The 23,014-nt window shown below is 43.1% G+C and overlaps 1 protein-coding gene across 1 annotated transcript in view; it reads left to right on the forward strand.

The window, feature by feature from the left end:
* The window catches only part of LOC139220798 (cadherin-6-like), a 52,529-nt gene that overhangs the window by 9,217 nt on the left and 20,298 nt on the right, over positions 1–23,014 (forward strand). Inside the window, exons 2-4 of the mRNA XM_070852647.1 lie at positions 9,769–10,151; positions 18,273–18,567; positions 20,998–21,117. Coding sequence (XP_070708748.1) covers positions 9,915–10,151; positions 18,273–18,567; positions 20,998–21,117 — 652 coding nt within the window. The 5' untranslated portion in view covers positions 9,769–9,914. The remainder of the gene's footprint in view (positions 1–9,768; positions 10,152–18,272; positions 18,568–20,997; positions 21,118–23,014) is intronic.

Raw genomic sequence — 23,014 nt, forward strand, 5'->3', positions numbered from 1 at the left:
TGGGTTGAATTATTTTCCTCGTCTGCCTGTTTAACTCCAGGTAGCCTCCGTGGACACGTTAATGCAGTATTGATTGTTTATCTGTAATAACACCATGCTGTTGCTGCGCTGGTGACAACAGAGGAGGGGGGGAGGAGACAGGCGCGGGTCTGGGGATAGAGGGGAGGGTGCCGCGGGTGGTAAGGTAGCGATAGATAATGCACTATACCCTCTTTTGACTGGTGGCTGGCGATTGTGAATCTGGGGGTAAAACGAGGTGGCTGAACATATCCTATCTGGCAATAGTCCAGGTGTGAAATGGGAAATAGAAACTGGGGTGAAAACGTCAGTGCAATGTGGCTGCCGCTCGATAAGGCTGTCTCCTGTCTTCGAATAATTCAATCTCCTGCTCCGACCATTTTGGTGACTTCCCAGTGCCAATGCCGATGTCCACCCACTCTCTGCCCCTGGGCCTGGAGCCCATATGGCCAGCTACAGTGTCTCTCCGTGACCTATGGCCGGGCCTGTTGTTCAGCCAACCCCCCCGAGGAGCTTGGTAATTACAAATAAGCTGGAAGTCACACCAGCCACGAGAAAAGGTGAGTGTGATTAAAGATGTGTGTACAGCAAAGTTCAAGGGGTGCTCCAATGGCATGCCAACATATTGAATCGTGGGTCTCGGCAGTGCTCGGGAATCAAATGCTAACTTGGATCAATCAGGCTCCTTTGTTCATTAGAGTTGTCCGTTCCCAGGAGTGGCAATAAAAAAACAACCCATCACAGCGCTCATTTCAGTGATGAGGCTGCTGTCCCTCAGGGATAACTAGCTAAGGTAAATAAACATGAGTCACAGTTAAGGTCAAAGGAGATCATGGCTGTCTGTTGTTCATCTCAAAGGACGCTGCAGTCCCTTTTGACGTGATTGAATTGAGAGCAGTGCAGAAAGACCTTTATTTTAGCAGCAATACTACAGGATCTATTCAAAATGTACTGCAACAAATGTCAGCATATGTCCCCCTTTCATTTCTTGACGAGCATTCAACAAAATATGTATTCATACAAGGCATTGGAATTCAGATGCCATTACAAATTGTGTGGCTTACTGTTGAATGGTATTCATACAATCTGTATTATTTGTTTTTTTATCCCAAGGCTGGACTGATACCCTGGCAGAAGTCCTGTCTGTGACAAATGGCTTTCTTAACACTCGAATGCCTCAGTGGTTTTACTTGGGTGCAGTTTGAGAGAATTTTGCCCAATTTAAGAACAGTCAAAAGTCAGAGTGTCAGTGCAAGTCTCCAGCTTTTAAGTGTGTGTAAAGCCTTCACTGTTAATAATGTAAAAACAGGTGCTCCTAACTGTCGCTGTGTTATTTTATGGTGGGCTTCCAGGAAAGGTCATTACTCTTAGTCGAGGAGGAAACACATTTTCCCTGCGCAGCCTTTTATTAGGGCCATATTTTAGGTGTGAGATGTCTTTGTTTTAGCTCCATGTATTATTTAGTGTTGTGTGACAGTTGTGTTTGTAGCTGTCTTGCTGCTGACCCGCTGTTACAGTCGATATACGCCTGAATGGAAATGTGCTTCCACGTCGTTCCCTCTCATGTAATTGTCACAACGGGGAGGCTGAGACAAACGTGGGAACACAACTCCTTCACTGATTTTCAATTCACTGCGCCAAGTTTGACCTTTATGTAGCCCAATCAATGCATCTGCTTCCAGAGACGCACTATTCATTTAAAAGCAGCGGCTGCAGCGTGATCTAATATCCTGGTAGGGCAATATTATTAAGAGGTAAACAACATTATTGATATAGAAATAACAGCTTTTAATTACCAGATTTAATGTGAGTTTTATTCCGACATTGATGCAGCTCTGGCCCTTTGCTCCACACTGCGCAGGGCTAAATGTACACAAAACAGACTCTTGTGCTTGACTGCACATGGCACACACAAACACTTGGGAAGCAAACGCTGATTTGCATAGAGTCGGAGGCTCCCATAACCACTGGTGTATTACCACAAAGGCCACAGTGAGGAAAGTGGGAAGCCAGCAGAACCCTCCATTGAGCCTCCTCCATCCTCCCATCCCTCCCCCCCTCTGCCATTGTCAGTCCCTCAGAAGAGAGCTGTGTTAGACCACACGGCCGCTGGTGACAAAACATGTGTTTTGGTGAACACACAGGAAGGCAAACAACCAAGGATGTCTCATCTGCTGACGCGTCACAGGATGAATGCCATTAAGCTATTATTTCTATGCTCTTTATGTGCAATGTTGTCACATGCCCATTTATTCAGCCGTCGAGCAAGGATGACCACATCTGTTTGCCACCGGGGCACTAGGCCTTATTAATCCTCGCGAGAGGACATTTAGTGAAATCAGACCTCCATTTATTAGCCCCTAGCACAGGATTGGAGAACTGGCGAGGGGAGATAATGACTTTAAGCTCCCATTTAGTCAATTAATTCTGAGTAGTGGAATCAGAAACTGCTCGCTAAAAAGTGTGAGTCTCTGTTGTTTATGATGACACAGTTCAAAACCATTTTTCGGGGCTGAAAGTCATTATTTGGCACTAAAATCAGAACAAAATAGCGCAGTCCTGATATACTAAAAGAATCTGGAGTGACTTCAGAGAGTGGGGGCCCTTAAAAATGATGTGCTGAGAGGGCACTCTTCAACTGGGGTGTCGCTCGATGGTGAACACAGCCATAAACACTGGTGCAAGTTCATTGAAGCCCATCTTTGTTTTTGTCAAAGTGACAACAGGGAGAAAGAAAACAGGGAGAAAGAAAAAAGGAGTGAGCTGGAAGACAGAGCAGTGTGTGGAGAGCTGGCAACCCACAATTTAGTCCAGACTGTGGAGACATAAAATCAAGTGCACTAGAGGAAGGGTTACTTGAGTAGCCCTCTGTGGGTTCTAAACTGGGCCACTCTGACGACGGTTGTGAGAGCTTCGGACTGAGTGATGCGAGCTCTGCTGAATGATGGCACAGTGGAAATAACTAGAAAACAGGGAAAATAGGGGGCTCTCATTGACTTGGCCCAGATTGTATGATTTATATGGGTTATTTGGTATGCATTTGGGCAGCGAGGCAAGGTAATGTGTTTGCAGTGAGCTCTGGAGCGGGGCACAGGGATGAACGCTGTGGGCACACCCCTGCCTTTGACAGGGATAGTATGAGCTAATTTGTTTGGATTACTGTCATTCAGTCAAAGGCAGAGCCTCACATGACTTTCATGTATGATCAGGAATTGATTAAATCACATTTTTTGGGGGGGTTTCATACTAAAAGCCTATGTGTGTGTCAGTTTTGTTGCTGTTGCCTGAAGTTTATTTCTCAGTATTTCCTGTATTAGATATAGATATAGAAGCTTGTAGTTTGCTGATAAAAATCCAATAACAACCTTGAAATTGTATTGTTAAGAGTTTGTGGAAATGTTCTTGGAGTGAAACTTAATGTGCTATTTAGAAGCAGAACAGGGATTGAGAGAACCGTTAACTAAATCTTGGTGCTATTCCAGTGTTGTAGGTTGAATCCTAATTTTGACTAGAGGACTCTGGTGTTTTGCACTACAGTGCTGACATTCAGTTAGGAATTTCAGTTCAGCTTTGCATTCCAATTTGACTGGGGATTTTCAGCTGTTTATTCGCCAGCATTTTATGATGATGATTTTGCCCTCCTCAATCCGTAGACATTTCTTATTTTCCTTTGTGGTAATATCCCCCATCTGCCTGAAATCTTCTTTTAGTGATCAATTTCCTCGCCTTAATCTGTGAGGCATGTGCATCTGTACGTCAGATTGAAGTGAGGTGAAGTTATTTTCAAGACAATGCGGCTGTGTGTCTAGACGGTGTTTCTCGGCTAAACAAAAGATCAATATATATTGACAGGGTTCTGAGGGGTTTTTTTCTGTTTGGTCGCATAGGCTATGTATTCATTTTGCTGGAAGGAGAAAGGAGACAAAGCTTGTTTTTATACATTTATAGAGCAAAAGTTCATCCACCTACCCAGTTTTTTGGTAATTTGCCAGTGGGAGCGGTTGTGAACCACTAACCCACATGGGCAATAAGACAAATGGAGAGCCACAGATTTGGGTCGAGCATACGGTTTTCCAATTCGCACTTGGGATTTAGCAGTAAATTTCTCCAGCGAGAAGCATAACATGGATTGTGAATGACACCTCCTAACAAACCGAGTCTGAGGAGGAGGAGGAGGAGGAGGAGGAGGGAGCGGGAGGAAGAAGAAGAAACGAGGAGGCCAAAGAGAGCAGAGATGGTGGAACAACCTGCTGCTGACACTTCCACACATTAGCAGCCTTTAAGGGCCTCCTCTGTGGATTGCAACATGACCACGTTACCTGTGGCACCAGCACCAAACCCACCTCCTCTACCCCCTCGACCCTCCCTTTCCACAACGCCACCCCCCTCTCTGCCTTGCTCAACGCCCTAGCTGACATTCTCCTCTCTCACTTTTAATTGTACCCCCGGGGCTCTTTCTGGGTTGCTGTGGAAGTCTTCGGCTCAGCGGGCGCAATAGGGTGCTTTGCCGTGTCGCTCATATCCCTCGTTAGGGGGAAACAAAAAAAAAAAAAAAACAGGAAGAGAAGGTGGGAAAGGTAGAAGAAGGTACGAAGGAGAGAGGAGTAGTGGGCTCGCTATAAGAGGTTGCTCCCGAGTCTACGTTCGGCTAAAATGCCACCAAGCCCCATTGTGTGTTATAGCACGTGCACTGGAAAGGCCATTAGCTGGCAAGATCCAATATGTATTGACGAATGCATTTGTGTGACTCTCTGTGTCCCTGTCTCTATCCTCGTGGTCCTGTGTTCGATAAAACCAATAGATACATTTAATAGCTAATTGTTCTGATTCAAAATGTTATTCCAGGCAATTCTTTGAGCGTAGAATCACGGGGCATTAGAAAATTGGCAGCAGACACATTAATCTTGCTTACCCAGCACCCAACACAATGCACAAGTCTTATTGCTCTATGGCGACTCCACACAATCTGTGACAGGCAATTTAAAGCAATTTACTTTTTTCATTTTTTCATCAAGCATTTTTTTTAATGCAATTAAATGGCACATGATATGAAGCGAAGACGGGGCAAGCTAGAGTGCAAGACAAAGAGAGAGAAAGAGTGTGTGTCAGGCGGGAGAAAATAAAGGCAGCCTTGTGCTAGTTGTAAACACTGCCTCTTAACTGGGAGAATATAATTATGGTGTCATGTTCTATTACACACCTTCATTATGACGATGGTGCTCCCTGAGAAAGTGAGCAGGGAGAGACGAGACCTGCTTTTTAAAAAAAAATAAAAAATCACCTACAGTGACTGGCGTGCAAGGAGGATAGCTGTGAACAAGAACTCTCTCTCTCTCTCTCTCTCACTCTTTCTTTGCCACTTTGTCTGTCATGGTTACACAGTCCTGCTCCACTTTCTATTTCCTTCAAGCGAAATTCAGGTTTACTTGTTTTTGTGTTTCCTTGTGCCTCCGTAAAACACAATGACAGCCTACAATGAAATCTGACAAGACGTGTAACAGAAGGTTTAGATTAACTTTATTTGAAGGTAAAACCCAGAATTTCGCTAATAATTGGAAATAAAACCACAACAACAACAAGCACGGTAGGTTAAAGTTGAACCGAGACTTCAGGCTGTAAACTGTGATGGATGTTTGTAACAGACTGTTTTTCTCTTCCAGTTTATTGTTGTTAAACTGAGGGTTAATTTTCTGACTGCTTGTGTTTCTTGACCTATTAGACTTCTTCTTAACAATGCTGCCAGATTATCATCATTATTAATCTGAGTAATTAACTTGGTGCCAATAGAAGTGAAAGACGAGATTTAAATTAAATCAGAAAATCTCTGGAAGTCTTCGTCCATCAGCTTCACTGTCATACAGTATAAATGTAAAGAGTCACAGGACTACATGTGGCACCGTAGCATTCTTAACCCACTGTGACATTTTTTGACATAGCAAAATAAAGCTTTCGCTGACTTACTCCTGGTCGTGGTCCCTTGTCAAGAGAATTATCAGGGCAGGGAGCTGTACAATATGGCTTCCAGGGTATGACAAATGCGGTCAAGGGGCGAGCGCTCCTTAGGGACGGTAGAGCCCTCCATACAGTGAAAGCATTAGCTTTCCACAGTGACATTATGAAGAAATCTATTGAAAAGGCCGGCTTCCTAGTGCTGGGGGACTGGAGGTAGAAAGCTTCATGAGTCTACCCCAGAGACCGACTGGTATTTCCAACTACGCTGAAGCCTACAGCAAATCAATAGCTCAAAGTCCCACATGCCCCTCACCGGCATCAATTAAGTAAATTCATAAAGTCGAGTGCGCTGGGAGTTGGGGGAGCGAGATAAAAAGGGAAATGCTTGAGAAATAGGGAGAGAAAGCAGAGAAAAATCAACCAGTCACTTAGCAAATTTGGTTAGAAAACAGTGCTTCTGCCACGAGAGTTGTGGCTTAGAGAAAGTCAGGAGTGGTGGTCTGAGAGACTATTTCTCTACGGGCGTTATTAAGAAGCCTGACAGTCCATCTCACTTTCACCTGCCTCCATCAGCACACGCACTGTTGACCCAGGAGTCTTTTTTTTCTCCCCCTGACCATGCTGAGCCAGGCAGAGGACACATGCAAAGTGACTGGCTTTCAGCGAAAAGCCCAGCGATAATGCATATCAGCTCAGGCCTATGCAAGCAAAGTAGGCAGAGGCAGGGGGGTGGGGAAGGGATGTGGAGGCAGTGGTGGGGGAGGATTTGAGCTGAAGGGTGGGGGAGCGCTATAAACTGCAACGCATGAGGGAAAAGAGAAAGAGGGGACCTAACCCCCCAGCTTCAACCGCTCACAATTTGCCTCATAAGGGGAAAGCAGGGCATGCCTTGGCTGTCTCTGGAAGACAGGTAGCGTAATGGATGGGCCAGTCTCCCAGCCTGACTGCTGACGCTGCTCTGACAGGACGTTACTACCTCTCCTTCACTCCCTCTCTGCCCTGTTTGCCCCTTAGTGTTGTCACGGTAACTACATCTGATGTGAAAAACTTTAGGCAAGTGTGACCTCACTATCATCCTCATCATCTGGAGGGAATAGACAATGAATGATGCTAGAAAACTGCCACTTGGTTTAATAATAAACTGTTTCTCAGTTTTCTAATAATAATTACAAACTGAATATCTTTGGTTCTTGACTCTTGGTCAGACAAACAAGCCAAATTATCATTAGTTGCTTTAAAAAAAATCACCTCATAATTCACCCAGTCCTGCTAACCATCGAGCAAGCTCAAAATAGCTGTCTTCTTTTCTTAATTTTTCTTTTATCATCTCATATTTTGTGGTTTTAGACACTTTTTGTGTCTCCTTTGGAACAACTGTTTTGAAAAATGTTACATGCAATCAATAAAATTAGCTTTCTTGCTAACTGCGTTCTGCAGCTTACAGTGAGACAAACAATGGTGTGCGAAGTGCGAAATGTGGTAAAGTCAGATGCACCACAGCGTTGTTAATAAAGACAGTTCACAGTCGACAGGCATCTTTACATGATGTTGGAATCTGTGCCCTCGGTGCACTTTGGGATGGGCCGGTAGTAGAGAATGTAGACAAGATAGTCAAACTGTCTTTATGAACCTCTGCCAGTGGAATAGACAGAGCCAAAAAGCTGAAAACACAAAACTGTATCAAACTCTCCATTACGTTTTGAACCGTATCCTTCTTCACCACAAACAGCTTGACAGTCTGGCACACAAGTGAAATATGCAGCTACTGTATTTTGTTTATCAAGCCAACAAAGACACCCAGCCGACATCAAAACCTCTGTACGAAAGTTGCTATAAAGCTGTCCCTGTCAGTGTGGTGAGGCATCTGTTTGTATAAAGCTTAGCAGTTGTTTTGTGACATTGTTTGATGGTTTTTCTTTATTTCTGTGCTATCAGATTTTCAGATGCTAAACTTAGCACTGGTATCCAAGGCAAAATCGTGGTGTTGTGACAGCGCTGCTGCCTCCTCTCCCTTTAGCCGGCACCTTTCCTCTCACTCCTCTTCTCTCGCTCCATTTCCCTCACTCCCTTCAGTCTGTCTGGCTCCACTTCTGCATGCAGGTCAGGGTACTTAATTCATGTCCAGAGACATCGTTTCCTCATTCCCCAGCATACTGCGCGAGGGAAACCGACCAGACCTGCCATACATTGGGGCTAGACTGCACCCTTCTTACCCCCACTCCTTCCACCCGCCTTCTGAGAATGTGCGATACGGAGGAACGTTGCAGACGCTCCCCAGCGGACCCACTGATAACCCTCCCACCAAACCCCAGCCGTGGAACACTGGCGGCCTGGATATCGCCCAGCCGGGGAGGAATAATGAGAACAAAAGCAGAATACATGGCCTTCTTTCTCTTTCTACCTACCCCTCCTCCTCAGCCTCCCCCCTCCTCTCCCCAGTCCTGTGCTGTTCCTCTTGTTCTGTTCCCATCTCAAATTTGCCAACACATTCTGCATTGGCCTTGGGAGGACAGTGGATGGAGAAAGAGGAAAGGGGATGGGTGGGAGGAATGATTGAGAGACGGGGAGTGGAGATATTCCACATCAAGGCCTTTCTCTGTGGCTTGCAAACAGTCATCTTGTTCAGTATCTTTACACTGATCTTAAGGTTATAAACTGGGGTTGACATTGCCCAGGGTCTCCATTGGCATTCTGCTGGGTCTGATAACAAAGTGTGCCGAAGCAGATTGTTTAAAAAGATAGAACAGGCCGCTTCACATAGAGCCTTGCACTCTATTAGATGTTGATTCAGCGGCTTAATTCAGATAAAGTAGCTCTACACATGCTGTACAAGATGTAAGCCTATACATTGATGTGTAATATTTCTAATCTGATATTTATCTGGTTAGACAGCACTCGGCCTGCCCGTCAATCAGATGACTGACATTCAACATACAGCATGTGTGTGCACAGAATGTATATCGGGGGTTGTGTGGACGGGAGTGTGTGAATGTGTGTGTGGCAACAGGAAAGTCAGTCTCATGTTGTGACAGATTTCAAATCTGTTTTATCATGTTGGCCTCTGCCTCTTTCTGACCTGTGCTTGATTACTCTTGCTCTACTTCTGTCTTAAGTATGTATTTGCATCTTAATGTGCGTCACACAGATCTCCTGCAGATGGAACTGTATAGAAAAACAGCTTCTTTTTTTAAGTAATCTTTTTTTTAATGAATCCTTCAGTTGTTATTTGGCTAATTATTTATCTTATAAAATGCTTAAATAGGTTGTTTTGTCTGGTGACCTAACCAAAAAATGACATTTTAAATATATGTTGAAATGAAACAGAAAATCTACATGCAGAGAAAGCTTTGCATTTCTTCAGGGATTAATTGATTAGTCTGTGTGGGGAGTCAATTAATGGCCAAAATGTCTAAAATGTAAAACCTGAAAAAACCAAAGTTATAAGTAAATCTATCATTGTCATTTATAATTTTCCTCGTTTACTGTTTTTGTTTTGTTTTGTTTTGGTTATAATCCACATATTTTGGTTTTTATTGAATTTTTTTTATGATTTTGGACTTTTTGGCCATGAATTAACTTCATAAATCTTTATCAGTATTGATTTTTTAAATACACGTGCAGCACATATTTAGAAAGACAGCTGAAGGAGTTTTCCTTGTGTCTTTTCACTCCCCATCCTCCATTGCTCTGAGCTGTTCTTGACTACAGGTTATAAAACAAAACAAGAGCTTGTGCTGTAACAAATTGCTGCCTCCCCTCCCAGTATTGACACTCTGTTTGTCTGTGTAAATGTTTCAGGTGCTGTTTGCCGCCCAATGTGAGTCTGAGGAGCCTTTCCTGCTTCAGTAGATTACAGCATGAGGACTGAGCCGATACTCTGACCAAGAACCACTGGACACAGACCACTGAGGGGGGAGAAGACAGAAGGTTGTGGTGGTGTGGCCATGGATAGAAGGAAAGTTTGCATATTGATGGTGCTGTGGGTCATAGCCCACCTCAGCTCTCCAGGGCACGGGCTCAGGGCCCTGCGAAGGACTACAGGGGGGCGGAAGGGGTCCATGGGGCTGACAGGTCAAGACGCCAATGGAGTGCCGCTCAGACGCTCCAAACGAGGTTGGATGTGGAACCAATTCTTCTTGTTGGAAGAGTACACCGGGACGGACATGCAGTATGTCGGAAAGGTAGTTTAAGAACATACTTTCTCTGTTTCTCTGTCCTTTATCAGACACACTGAAGATCCATGCTGCCACAGCTGCAGTACAGGCGCTCGTAGGCTACAGCTGCTTTTGGCGGCAGTGGTGAACACACACAGTCACATACATGCTCTGTTATACCAAATCCCAGCTCCGTGAGATGATCACAGATGGGTCAGATTAGCTCATCTGATCTTAAACCAGATGTACACACAGTAATCACGCATAAGCACATGAATATTAACAATATGAAAGCACCACATCAACAACCCTTAAAAACGTATTTACCATGTCAACTGACCTACTTAATGGTGTTGTTGTCCACAAGTGACCTCAATATAGTCCTTTAAGTTGAGCTGGATATCAGTGTTTGTGGTTCATGGTGTATCAAAGTAGTGCAGAATATCAGAAATGTTTAAGTACAAAAAGTTGGTCTGATCAGATTTATGGTTTTATCAGATCAGTTCAGTTCAGGTACTGGTAAATCTTTCTTGCTGAGAAGCTTATGGCAGCGCTCAGCGTTTTTTTTTATGTCTGACCCATCCAGATTTCCACCCGAAATTCACTCAAATGGGCTCAGCGCTCTCTCAAGAAACCTGAGTCCACCTGAAACATCATTGAAATTTGAATTCTTTCAATAGGGTTTTTCAATTTCTGACAGCAGTTTGTTCAGAATGAATAAAGGAAGTACTTTGTAGTTGGTGTGAGCAGCCATTACCACAGCTGAAAAGAAAGAGAAAAGAAAACCCAGGGATACGCTGTTAGTTGATAAGTGATCTCTAAGAAGTGAACACACCAGAGCGGTGACTGTCTCTCCACCTCATTTTGAGTCTTTTCCTCGGGGTCTAATCTTTGTTTATTCATCTGGGATTTCCTTTTTTTTTCCCACTTTCCACATGGCCACTGTCTCCACAACACAACTAGGACTTTTTACATGCCGACATTTAAAAAGTTATTTTTATTTATTTGAAATATGTGAAATATGTCAGAACATATTTATAAAGACAGGATTCAGTTATGCTCCATACATCAGTCTGAACAAATGCAAATTTCACCCGATGTTTGTAATACAACAACTTTGGAAAGTGAAATTTCTATAAATAGCAGAAAAACAGGAAAAACTACCTGCAGGATTGGATTTCTAGATAGAATTATCCACTACAAACTCCACATTCAAAGAAAAACAATGAGATGCTTTAAAATGTTACATCCTGTGTGTATAATTCTGTCTAAAAAAATATGAAAATCATCCCATCATGAGATAGTAGACATGACATGTGACTCCGATCGGCTAATGCTCATGTATTGGACTTCCATCCATCCTTCCTCGGGCTTTGTTTGCTGTTGGCTGTCCAATATATTTTGCGCTCACTATCAGTTCTGTGGCTGTTTGCATGATGTCCATTCCACTCACATCAAGCCATCCTAAAGCGGCTGTCTTGCCCCAGAGTAAAATATGACTTCCTCCGAAGGTATTATTTGTTCAACAAAATGAAAACACAGTGTCGACCCAGATAACATTGGGGTATGTACAAGAAGACGGGCCAAATAATGCTTGCTTTACATGCAGCGAAGCGGAAGTCAAGATATCTGTCTCCTCTTCCAACCTACTGTAATTGAGGAGATTGTGAAGCGTCTTTGCAAGGTCAGGACGACTGAGGAGAAAGAAAGGCTGTTTTGTGTGAGGAGTTGAATGGGGCTGGTGCTTTGCATTCCTATCGCGTGTCCACGGAGGATAGAGTCATCCAACCAAATGAGATTCTGCAACATACGTCCTCCCCGAGTGAGGGTTGACTTTCAGCCCTGGTCTAAAAGGATTACAACACCCGCTATGGTTTGAAGCGAGCAAATATGAGAAAGAACAAAAAAGTTGAAAAGAACAAAAAAAAAACAGAACGAATGAAGATCAAAAGTAAGTACCGGGCGTGATCAAACCACTTTGTCTTTAGAGAGTGGTGATTGATGTGCCACTCGTCCTTTTAGCTTGTAAAAGGACTAATAGCAAAAGAAGAATGGATTATCTGAGTGTGGTATACACTTAGAGAGCCAGAGGCTGCGGCCTAAGAGCCCGTCTCCTGAAGACGCCATTAAGGGATCAACCTTCGAGCACCACACTTAATCATGACTCCGAGCGCTTGTTGTTCCCCCAAGTACATGCAGCTGGGCGCATTTCCTCATTGTCAGCTCACTAGCCAGTTGTCACATAGGACTGTGGTATGTAGATCTTATCTGATTGCAATTACTGTTTGTTAATTGCGAGATAAAGTGCAAGTGATGAATGAGCCCCTAAAAGGAATGAATAGCTTTTGAGTTGCTCCACATAGAGAACAGCCAAGTGCATCTGTATCCTCAGGTGGAGGCCATATTGTCACAGTGTGGTAGGTCTGAAGGAAAACAGCAAAAAAAACAAAAAAAAAAAAGGATGAGAAACACAAAAGGGAAGGTTTTTGTCATTGCAAGTGACATCATGGCAACCAGAGAACACAGCGTGGAACAAAACAACTTTTGTTTGTGGTGAAAGAAATGAAATGGAAATAACACAATGGCAGGTTATTATAAACAAGGGAGCAGCTCTTGACACACAGTAAAAAATAGAATGCTGAAACTGCACTTGAATTACAACATCCCGTCTCCAGTTATTTGGTAAACTCAATCTCCCCCGTTTGCTTCTTTTTTTTTTTTTACGACAGATTTATCGAGTTGTGAAGTGCTAACAAATGAAACTCCTGAACAAGCGTAACAAAAGCAGTTAGAACAGGAAAGAATTAAGAGAAGCGATCGAGATGAGAGGGAAAAAGAGACTCTGGCGGTGTCTGGTAGGGGAGCTGGCTGGCTGCTAATCTTGCTAATCTTGCTGTATTGGCCAATGCTGTTTTTTTTTTTTCCAGCAGGAGAGGAATTGTACACTGCCTCTCATTAGCAGGCAGGCTGCATACAGGCCTTGGAGGACCCGGGCTGTCACTGGGGGAAGAGAATGTTTGTTTATTTCATTATTTTTTACTTTACCAAAGGGCACATATCCACTGAAAATGGTTAATGGCCTATGGTTTAGGAGTGTTTGTGCTGTACTATCATATCTCATAAAGTATTTACAGCCCCTGATAGGCCCCAGTGGTTCTGGGCCTGGTGGGTAGACTCCTCAACATAGTCCCTAGCAAGTAAGCACTGTTCTCTGTATGTGAACAAACACACCAGCGTGCATGCAGACACACATGCCTGCAACACTAGCCTCGAGTAATGGGCTGAAAATCAGCGGAAGGAAAAAAGGCAGATGAACACAGACATAATATTCTTCCCAGTCCTGTATGACTCAGCGGTTGAGGCAACCTGGGGGAAGGACTCAAGCGTCTTATGGCAGCAGAGTGGAAAGGTGCAGGGATTTGTGTGTTTATTTGTGGGGGGTGGGGTGATTTTTGGTCTGTGCTCATGCTCTCCCATTACCAGCTGCTCACCTTGGCAAAGAGGCAAGGAGTTTGCAATATGGCACAGGCCTTGCTGTACCCGCACCATGGCAACCCCTGCGGTCTCCAGTGGCGACCCGGAGCCCACATTGGCAGTGTTTGTTGATTAGGCGATAAGTTCCCGCTTGTGCGCCGGGAGGGGGTGACTTCAATTATGCTCCTCTCCTTCGCAGCGGAGGAGAGGGTGTGATGAGGTCATGCAGCGACGAGGCCCGGCAAACATCTGTCTGACAACGTCGCAGGGGCGAAGTGATGTCTGAGCGAGATACGCCAACATCACCGCAGCACCTTGCAATTGTTTCCGTGCTATCACCTGCCTACTACTGTTTCAAACACCCGTTGGTTTTATCAGGGTGAGATTAATTGATTTTCTATCATCAAACATTCAGGCTTTTCCCCTGCAATCAAGTACGTCGTTGGCCAAGTTTTCTTCAAATGATAAGCATACAACAGTTTTGTTTCACGTATTTTAAGAAAACAAAACATTTTTGCTGTGCAAGAATGTCAAATTTAAAGACACTGAGTTTAAAATAAATACCAGAATTAGCCTGAAAACAAATCCATATATAGTTTGTGTGTAATTGTACTATGCAAACAACTACTCTAGTTAAAATCCCCCAGAAACAACACTGAGGACACAACCTCGGTGTCCTCAGTAGTTGTTACAGCCCTGCAGCAAGGCAAATACAAACTGTTGAGAATTGCCCGTAATTAAAAGATAACATGCCGGAAATTATTCATGTAACACATAACAAAAGATGTCAGATGTCTACAAGAAAGAAATATATGTTAGCTGACATTTCACCTTTGTCTGTGCAGCTCTGACCACATATCTCAAGTTTACACATCAACAGACATTTGATAGGCTATTTTTGTGCACAGTCTGAGGCTACCATCTGGCTACATAGAAGACAGCCAGTTCTCGACAGGCCAGGACACAAGGCCTTAAAGGCTAACTGGCTAATTGCCCTAAGCAGACCATTTCCAGTGCCATCTTTTTGGCCTAACTCGAGTGAAGCACAAATGGCGGCCAAATCGAGTCTGCACTAACATTTGCTGCACTTGAAGCTGATTAATTTCACAAACAAAGACGACTCGCTTATAAGTTCTCACGCACAGATGTCTGATGAGTACCACTTCACTTCTCAGCCCTCTTCAAACTGGAAGATGAAGCACATGGGAAAAGAAATAAATATCTGCTCCTGTGAAAAAATGCCAGCCTTTGGAAATATTATGGTATTGCAGAGAAGGGTAATTGAGTGGAAGGTTTTGAAACACACATCATGTCACTGATAATGTAATTGTTTAAGTAAATGCATAATAGTTTGCTTCACAGCTTATTCACTGCAAAGAAGTGTTTCTCATATTTGATCTGTGCTTGTGTCCTTACAGCATTGTTTTCTCTAAATATGAGAATATTTCAACCTATTTCCAGTGCAATCAACTTAATTTTGTTGATTTGAGTGCAGCGACTTCTCTTGTTGTTTTTCCCACCCAAGATACAGATAGAAAAATATCAGAACAATTGTCACTTCATTGTAAATAGTTTTTCACTTGTTTTATAGGAGGAAAATATACAAATTAAAGGATAACTTGGGTATATTTAAACTGCGACCCTACTTTTACATGCTGGATACCAATAGCTGTAAGGTAATCCTTTGGGGCAACTGCGCCCGTCAAAATACATCTACTAAAAATGCTTGTTTTTGCCACTGACAGGCTCAGATTGTTATTCAAAATGTCTGACAACACAACAGTACAAAAGGATTCCCACAGGGATAGACCTGTAAGATCCTTTTTGTTTAACCAGAAACAGCTATTACATGATGAGGCAGCGGTGAACCAGCAACTTCCATTTTCTGTAAAGTTACAGAAAAGTCTGTGGCTTTGATATCATGATCTTCTAGGTCTACCTCTGCAGGGATCCTTTCTTTAACGTTAGTGGACGCACTTTACTGGCGTGGTTGCTCAAAGGATTAGATTACGATTACGGTTATGACCATACGACTGCTGCAATGACTGGAGTAACAACTTTATGCCATGTCAAGCTGAGCTAACTAGTTATTGCCTGTAGCTTTATATGTGCTTGACAAACATGAGGTTGGTATTGTTCTTGTAATCTAAGACGCTTTTAAGTGCAAGTATTTTTCAAAATGTCCAACTATTACTTTAAGAAAATAAGGTTTTCCACCTCTATTATGGGAAAAATGGCTTGGTAAGATAGAGATCTTTTTTTAGTGTCCCAAAAGTCCCAATGTTAATGGATATAACGTCATGCTCTCTGCCTTTTTTATGATTTTGGTACCATAGGAGGGCAGAGGAGAAAAGGCTAGCTATCGATGTGCCAGAGCTTCTTGGTGACCATACCGAATGCACATGTGGCTTTCTTTTCTCCCCCCCCGTGACAGTTTAATTGTATTTTCGATATAAATTGATCAAAAGGCCATTGTGAATGCACGTTGGGCTGCCACATTGATTTCCAGGAGGGTTTTTTTTCCCCCCTCTTAATTTGAGTAGAAGGGCAGCAGTAAATTCTCATCACCAGCAAGGTGGGCAACTGGGAGGGATGGGGTCACTGCAGCAGGCTCTGGCGTTCAATACTGTGAGCTGCCTTGTAACATCCTTCAGGGAAGCGAGGAGGAACTCTTAAGAACCACACGATCTCTCTGTTTCCATAGAAATGACAGTTGACACAGCATATGTCACACTGTCTATCTCACATCTCAGCCGAAAGGAGAGGACTCAACGGTTATTAACTGAATTGTCGTGCCGGCAGAGATAGGCAGCTTGATAGACAATCATAGAAAAGGACATTGCAGCTATAACAGCGGGAGAAAGATAATAATGTTGAAGTGGATTGTTTTCAGCCAACTGGGTCTCTGTTTGGAAGCACTTACTGTAAAGCAGAACAAAAAACAAATACAATTCTGCAGGATATTCTCCTGGCTTGGTTAGACAGAGAAAATAAGAAAAAAAACAAGAGTTGTTTTGACCAGAATTCAAGTGGGTTAATGAAACTGTGCTCTACTGTAGATCCTAATCCGAAGATGCTAAAATTCTGCAACATACTTGACTGGTTTGGTTAGACAGACAGAGAAAGGAATGAAAACAGTCATTTTTACCAGCATTCAAGCAGGCGAACAAAATAGTGTTAAAGATGCTAATCCACAAAGCTGTTCGTCTCACATGTGCCAGCTTTGCCCTGATAAAACAGCATGAATTAGTAAAGCCTCCAAGCACCTGGGATGAAAAGCTTTTTAATATATGATGAGAAGGGAGACTTTGCAATGTGCTCCCACGTGACCCAGCTGCAATGCACAATATCCCCCCTCAGTCTGTCCACCGGCAGAGCCAAGAACGCTTGTAGACACACCAACAACTCACACTCAAAGGAAAATATGCATTGTCAAAATCAAACATGCCCGCTCACTTGACTTAATGAGGTGTCAATATCAGACCCCAGAACGGTGTCCTAGCGCCCACTTACGGGTGTAAACATTCTGATGGTGTTTGCCTCAGTTTGTATTTTGCAAACACATGCCCTCCTTTGCCCTTTGCCTCCCCCTACAATTATTGCCATGTCCTTGGTTATTAAAGAGGGGAAAGGGAAGTAGGCAGGGAAGCAGTGGGAGGGGAAATGACTGGACAAGCTTTTGATGAGTTCTCGGAGATAAATATGTTGGGGGGATTTGGTGGTGGAATTAAAATGTCAGCGCATGCTAAGCTGCTGTTCATGCAGAAAAAAATTAAACAGGAGATAGAGAGGGAGAGAGCAAATAATAATGAGAAGCTCCACAGACAAGTGGACTCTCGTGGTCCTCTGGCATGTTGGTCATGTTGCTGATCCATCAGGGATTGGCAGGCGGCGGACGTGCGCACATTCATGCTGGTACTTCACAGACTTCGACCCACTGGCATTCTGTTTTACAGCACTGTGAAAATGCCACCGTGGCCCTGCGGTAAAAAGCACGACAACCTGTATGTAACAATACCAGCGAATGCAACATTTGAAACGCTGCTGAGTGTGTTTTCTTGCTGGCAGGATGTGAATTTCACAGAGATGAGGTGAAGCCACGGATGTGTACCGTCGTGAAGTGATGACAGTTTACTAAAGATGATACGAATCTGTTAAATAACACCAAACACACTTATCAAAGCTGTCAGTGTTTCACCAAGGCCCACATTGGTCAGATCACTGATATGTGTGCAGCATATCAAAAATACTTGAGAGGAAGCCTGTGATTCGGCTTCAAAATTTTTGTTGACATCTTCGGTACAAAGTGCTCATTGCCGGGAAGTTTTTCTTTCTTTTTGCTCTGCACTTCCCAGAGATCACCTGTCAATCAAACAGTACAGCCAGTCCTCTGATCACTCTCTTTTTTTCACAGCGAACATTTGTGCTGATGCTTTGTAGAGAGCTAGCTGACACTTTGTGTTCATAAGAAATTAAATTAATTAAGTAAATGTGAAAGCTTTCATGAACTGAAGTTTGAATCACTATTGTGCCATAACCATTAGCAACAGAGAGCTGGAAAGTGCAAATGTATTATAATAAAAACACCACAAACTGTTTTGTTGCACCACAAACAGATTGTTGCCATGGTGCTGCCACATTCTCATCTTTTCCTTTCTTCTCTCTTCACCACAGCTTCACTCAGATTCAGATCGGGGAGATGGGAGTGTGAGGTACGTCCTCACAGGGGAGGGAGCGGGGACCCTCTTCAAGATAGATGAGAAGTCGGGGGACATCCACGCCACCAAGAGGCTGGACAGGGAGGAGAAGGCCTACTACATCCTCCACGCCAAAGCCGTCAACCGCTTCACCAACGAGGCGCTGGAGGGCCAGTCCGAGTTCGTCATCAAGATCCACGACATCAACGACAACGAGCCTCGATTCACCAAGGACCCATACATGGCCACAGTCCCCGAGATGTCTGATATCGGTAAGTTCCTACTAAATATGAAATATATTCTGAATATTCCTCATTATTCCACGGACTTGTCACATTGTTATGTATGTACCTTCACCGTGGGGCTGTGAGATTCTGAGCAAATTGTGAGTGAAAACTAACAAAATGAGTCGCTGAAAATGCATTGAATTTCAGTGTGACTGAGCGTGAAGACTCATCTTTGACCTTGGAAACTGACAAGAAACAAGTTCATAAGTGGGTTAACATGGTCCAGTCAATTTGATTGGTCTAAACTTTAAAATGAAAAGAGCTTTTTATCATATTTCTAAGTGTAAATGAATATGTGTGTTTTATTATATGATGTAATTAAATAGATAATTAGAATGTTGCATCTTTTTTTGGAAAATAAACAAACAGAAAACAGATCAATAAATGAATGATCATAACAAACAGATAATAAAGAAAACATAATAGATGAATAAGTAATAACTGATACCAGTTTGTTTGTTGAGTGTGTCCAGCAGGCAAAGGGAATTAAGAGTGTAAAACTATATTTATTGTTCATAAAACAGACAATAATTGTTTACACAAATTAGGTTGTGTACTTGTGTGTGTGAGGAGCTGGATTAAAAGGCTTATGATTCAAATAGGATAGAGATGTTACACACTGCCAGTCTTTCCGGATCAATGGGACTTTATCAATCATAATAACGATGCAGACTCAACAAAGAGGGCCTGACTAATTAAATGAGAAAGGCTAGGAGCTGTTTTATGACCAAAGAATAAACAAGGTAAAGCGTCTCTGTGACGGTTACAGCGCTGCTGCGGATAATCTTTTAAATACAGTATTGTATTATTAAAACAGTATTTAATAATTTAATTAGCAGCATTGTCAGCTGTGTCATCACAGTGAATAATTGCAGATTCAGTTTCTGCAGTGCCAGTTTCTGAGACAGCGCCATTTGCAGTGTATTATCATTTCTTCTTGTCATTCAGCACTAAATTAAACTTTTATTCATCGTGCACTTTGGCTCCAGCTCTTAGTCTAAAAGTACATACTGGCCTCATGAATATAGATCAACAATATAAAAAGGCTCCTAATCAATACTTGCATGAAAACATGGGGTGAACTCTCTGTTCTGCCGCTGTTGCTGTTGCTGCTGTGGTGCTTCTGGGACTGAGGGACATCAGTCTTGCAGCCCAGACATGTGACAGAGTTGTCATTTGGTTCAGCAACCCCAAGAGAGAGGCCAGCACTTATCTAAGGGCAGCACGGGTGCCCATGGCAACAACCGAGGTGTGATGTCACCGCATGGCAGAGCATGCGTTCACGAGTGACTGCGTCGAGGCACTGCCCCTTTAAATGTGACATACTCTTTGAGTTTTATTATAGTCTCACGGCTCTGACATTCTTCTCTCGGACTCTCAGTGAGGGACGACGTTGACGCAGCCCTTCTTTGACAACTGAATGATTACAGTCGGGGTAATTTACTCCCGGTGCACAAAAACTCTGATTATTCTTGACTTGTTTGTCAAAAAATTCTTTTCTCTAAGCTTGAAGACGGCAATGAGATGGCTGATGTGGATCAGTGATATTTTCTAAAAGCCGCCATGTCAGAAAAGCCTCTTTGAGTCTAATTCCCTAGTTAAAGGTATTAGTGATCAAGGTTCGGTGAACTTACTCAGGAACCCTCCCGAACTGTCACTTACACCAAATCAGACAGCCGTGGTCTTTCTCTCTCTGCTTTTTGGTTCCCCATTTTTTTTCCCCCCCACAACATTCTTCATCCATACAAATGACATCGATTTTAAAGGAAGGAAACTCTCCTCTCACCCTTACAGATCATAACTGACATCAAATTAGAGAAGTTTCATGGGGTCGTCATCCCATTGTATTGCACAATTCTATATTTATACCACTTTGCCATTAAATATTTCTACTCAATTAATTTTCTTCTCCAAGTAATGAGGCAACACTTGGCCCCGCAAGGCGCCATTTGGGAGGTAGCACTTGGCTAACTGTTTCCCTTTGTTCTACTGAAATAGGGCTTCAGCCTCTCTGGAAGAGAAAATGGATCACAGTTGTTCGCCTGCTATCAGATATTTGGCTTCTTAGACACTCCAGATCTGTGGATACACTAATAGGCTTCTTGGGGTTTGCAAAGAGCTGGTATCGGTGCTGCTTGTATGCTTAGAGAGATATACTTAGAAAAATACATTAGGACTTATCGATTACCCCACAGAAATCAATCATGTATAAGGGTATAAGTGGCCGAGGAATAAAGATTGGTTTGGGTAATGCAAAGGGACAGAAATGATCAGTCACATTCTGCATGAGCATGATTAGAAAAGGATCCGACACCTCATCAGAAGGTGCATCAGCTTAACCAATTATCCAGCAGGCAATTTTCAGCAGTATTGAAGAGTTGATCTAAATCATTGTCATGAATCTTCTTCCCTCAGGCTCTTCAGTAATTCAAGTGACAGCCACAGACGCAGACGACGCCACATACGGGAACAGCGCCAGGGTGGTGTACAGCATTTTAGAGGGCCAGCCGTACTTCTCTGTGGACCCAGAGACCGGTCAGTGTCGAGTTAAATGTCAAATCCACCTGAAAATACCCTTAATTCAGCCAGTAAACAGCTATCAGTGGTGTTCATTGTGTTTCTGCCTCCCTCGTGTTGTTTTTCCTTTTCAAATGCAGACAGTGTGACATTACGTTTACCGCAAAAACTCTTATCAAGTCACTTCTGTCAATAATTGAATCTGCCAGTGCAGCAGGAATATTTCAACATGCTTTTCTAAATCACATGGTGTCAAGAATTTTCTACCATGCATTTTCAAAGCCAGAGCATGACGTTATGTTCATGGAAACTGGGACTTTGGCTTCTTCACAGAGGAGCGCACTGCAAAAAAAAATCCTCTTTTTCAAGACAAGTCTAAAAAGAAGCACAGCAGCAACCTGTTTCCAATAGAAACCGACTGTTTTCAAGGACTTTCTTGAAATATTTGTCTGTATCTTGAAAAAGCAATGCTTTGCAAACAAACAAACAGCATATCTTGGTGGTCAGTCCTTCAGAATCAAGAAGGGCTTCTTTGTTGACTACATGGAAAAATCCATCATAGAAAAGGCGAAGATTACAATTTCTCCTCACAGTGTAGCCTCGGAAGAACAACATGCACGGCAGCCAAGGATGTTTCTTTCTGACTAATGTGCAAAGTTTCTCACTTTTTCTTCTGTGGAGAAGCTCTTGCCCTCCTGCTCTAACAATGCTACTGTCGTGGCATCTCTCCACTTACATATGTAACCTACAACTAAACACAACAAGTTTACACCTTTTGTCTGGTGGTGACCACTCTGAGGAACATGACAGATCACTAACTGGTGCAGAAACAGACGAGGCTTCACCAGGAAGGTAAATTAAAACAATTTATCACAAAATAACTCCAGGAACGCTGTGAATCTTCCTTCAACCGAACTGGAAACACCGAGCCGCCAGCTTCCTCTCGCAGGCTGATGGGTGAGGAGGATTTGTAGTGGTGAGAGTGGCAAATCACCAACCCTAAAAATCTAGCCGCTTGCTAGTTTTAATCATTAATGTGCGCTTTGGAACACATCCCGCTCGTGTCTTTTTTACTCAAACAAAAGGGAAACGACAAAAAAAGCCATTTGCAGATTAGCGGAGGGATTAGCAGTAATATGGTTTATCCCACATGTGGTATGTAAGCTGACATCCCCTCTTACACAAAGACATGCCTGGACATCACATTATAAGCAGGATTTGTTTCTCCTCTCCTCCTCTTTGTGCGTGCATTGTAGTCATTAAGCAATAACAAAGGTGGACGGGAGATACAGCGTGACGCTGCTGAAGAGCGGCTATACGTTGACGTACCTGAACGGCTCTGCAACATTCTCTGTGAGATAAACTGCACATCACTGAGAGGTGTAAAAGGAAGTTGCATTGTGCCTGCATTTTGTTTTTTGTGATGCTATGTATGGGAGGAAGAAAAGAGCAAGTTGGAGGCCCTTTGAACAGCGTAGGCCAGTCTGATCTGAGGCTGAGTGATGCGCCACATCAGCCTCTTCTTCTTCTTCCTTATTGTTTGATATGCAGTGATTCATGTATTCAGGCTGAAAGTGATGAAGATTGTCAAAGCAGTTTATTTAGGGTGAAATGTATTTTTTCATCTACTCCACTACGTCTTTCTCTCTCTCTCTTCCTCACCTGCTTCTTTTTTTTAAATTTTTTTTTTTACGATGCTTCAAATTCAAACGTGTAATAGCAGACAGGATTTAAGACCGGCTGTGATGAGAGATGGAGCACACCTTTTGAATATGCTGCCAATTACCACTTCACTCAGTCTCTGTCCTGACTCCAAACTAGGGATCTAACGTGTCAGAGCGGAGAAGTAAGCAACTGCACGGCACTTGAAAGGCTGAACATTAACAGAGTTGTAATTCCAAAGAGAAGATAAATG

This window comes from Pempheris klunzingeri, chromosome 21 (genome assembly GCF_042242105.1).
Source record: "Pempheris klunzingeri isolate RE-2024b chromosome 21, fPemKlu1.hap1, whole genome shotgun sequence".
NCBI classification, from domain to species: Eukaryota; Metazoa; Chordata; class Actinopteri; order Acropomatiformes; family Pempheridae; genus Pempheris; species Pempheris klunzingeri.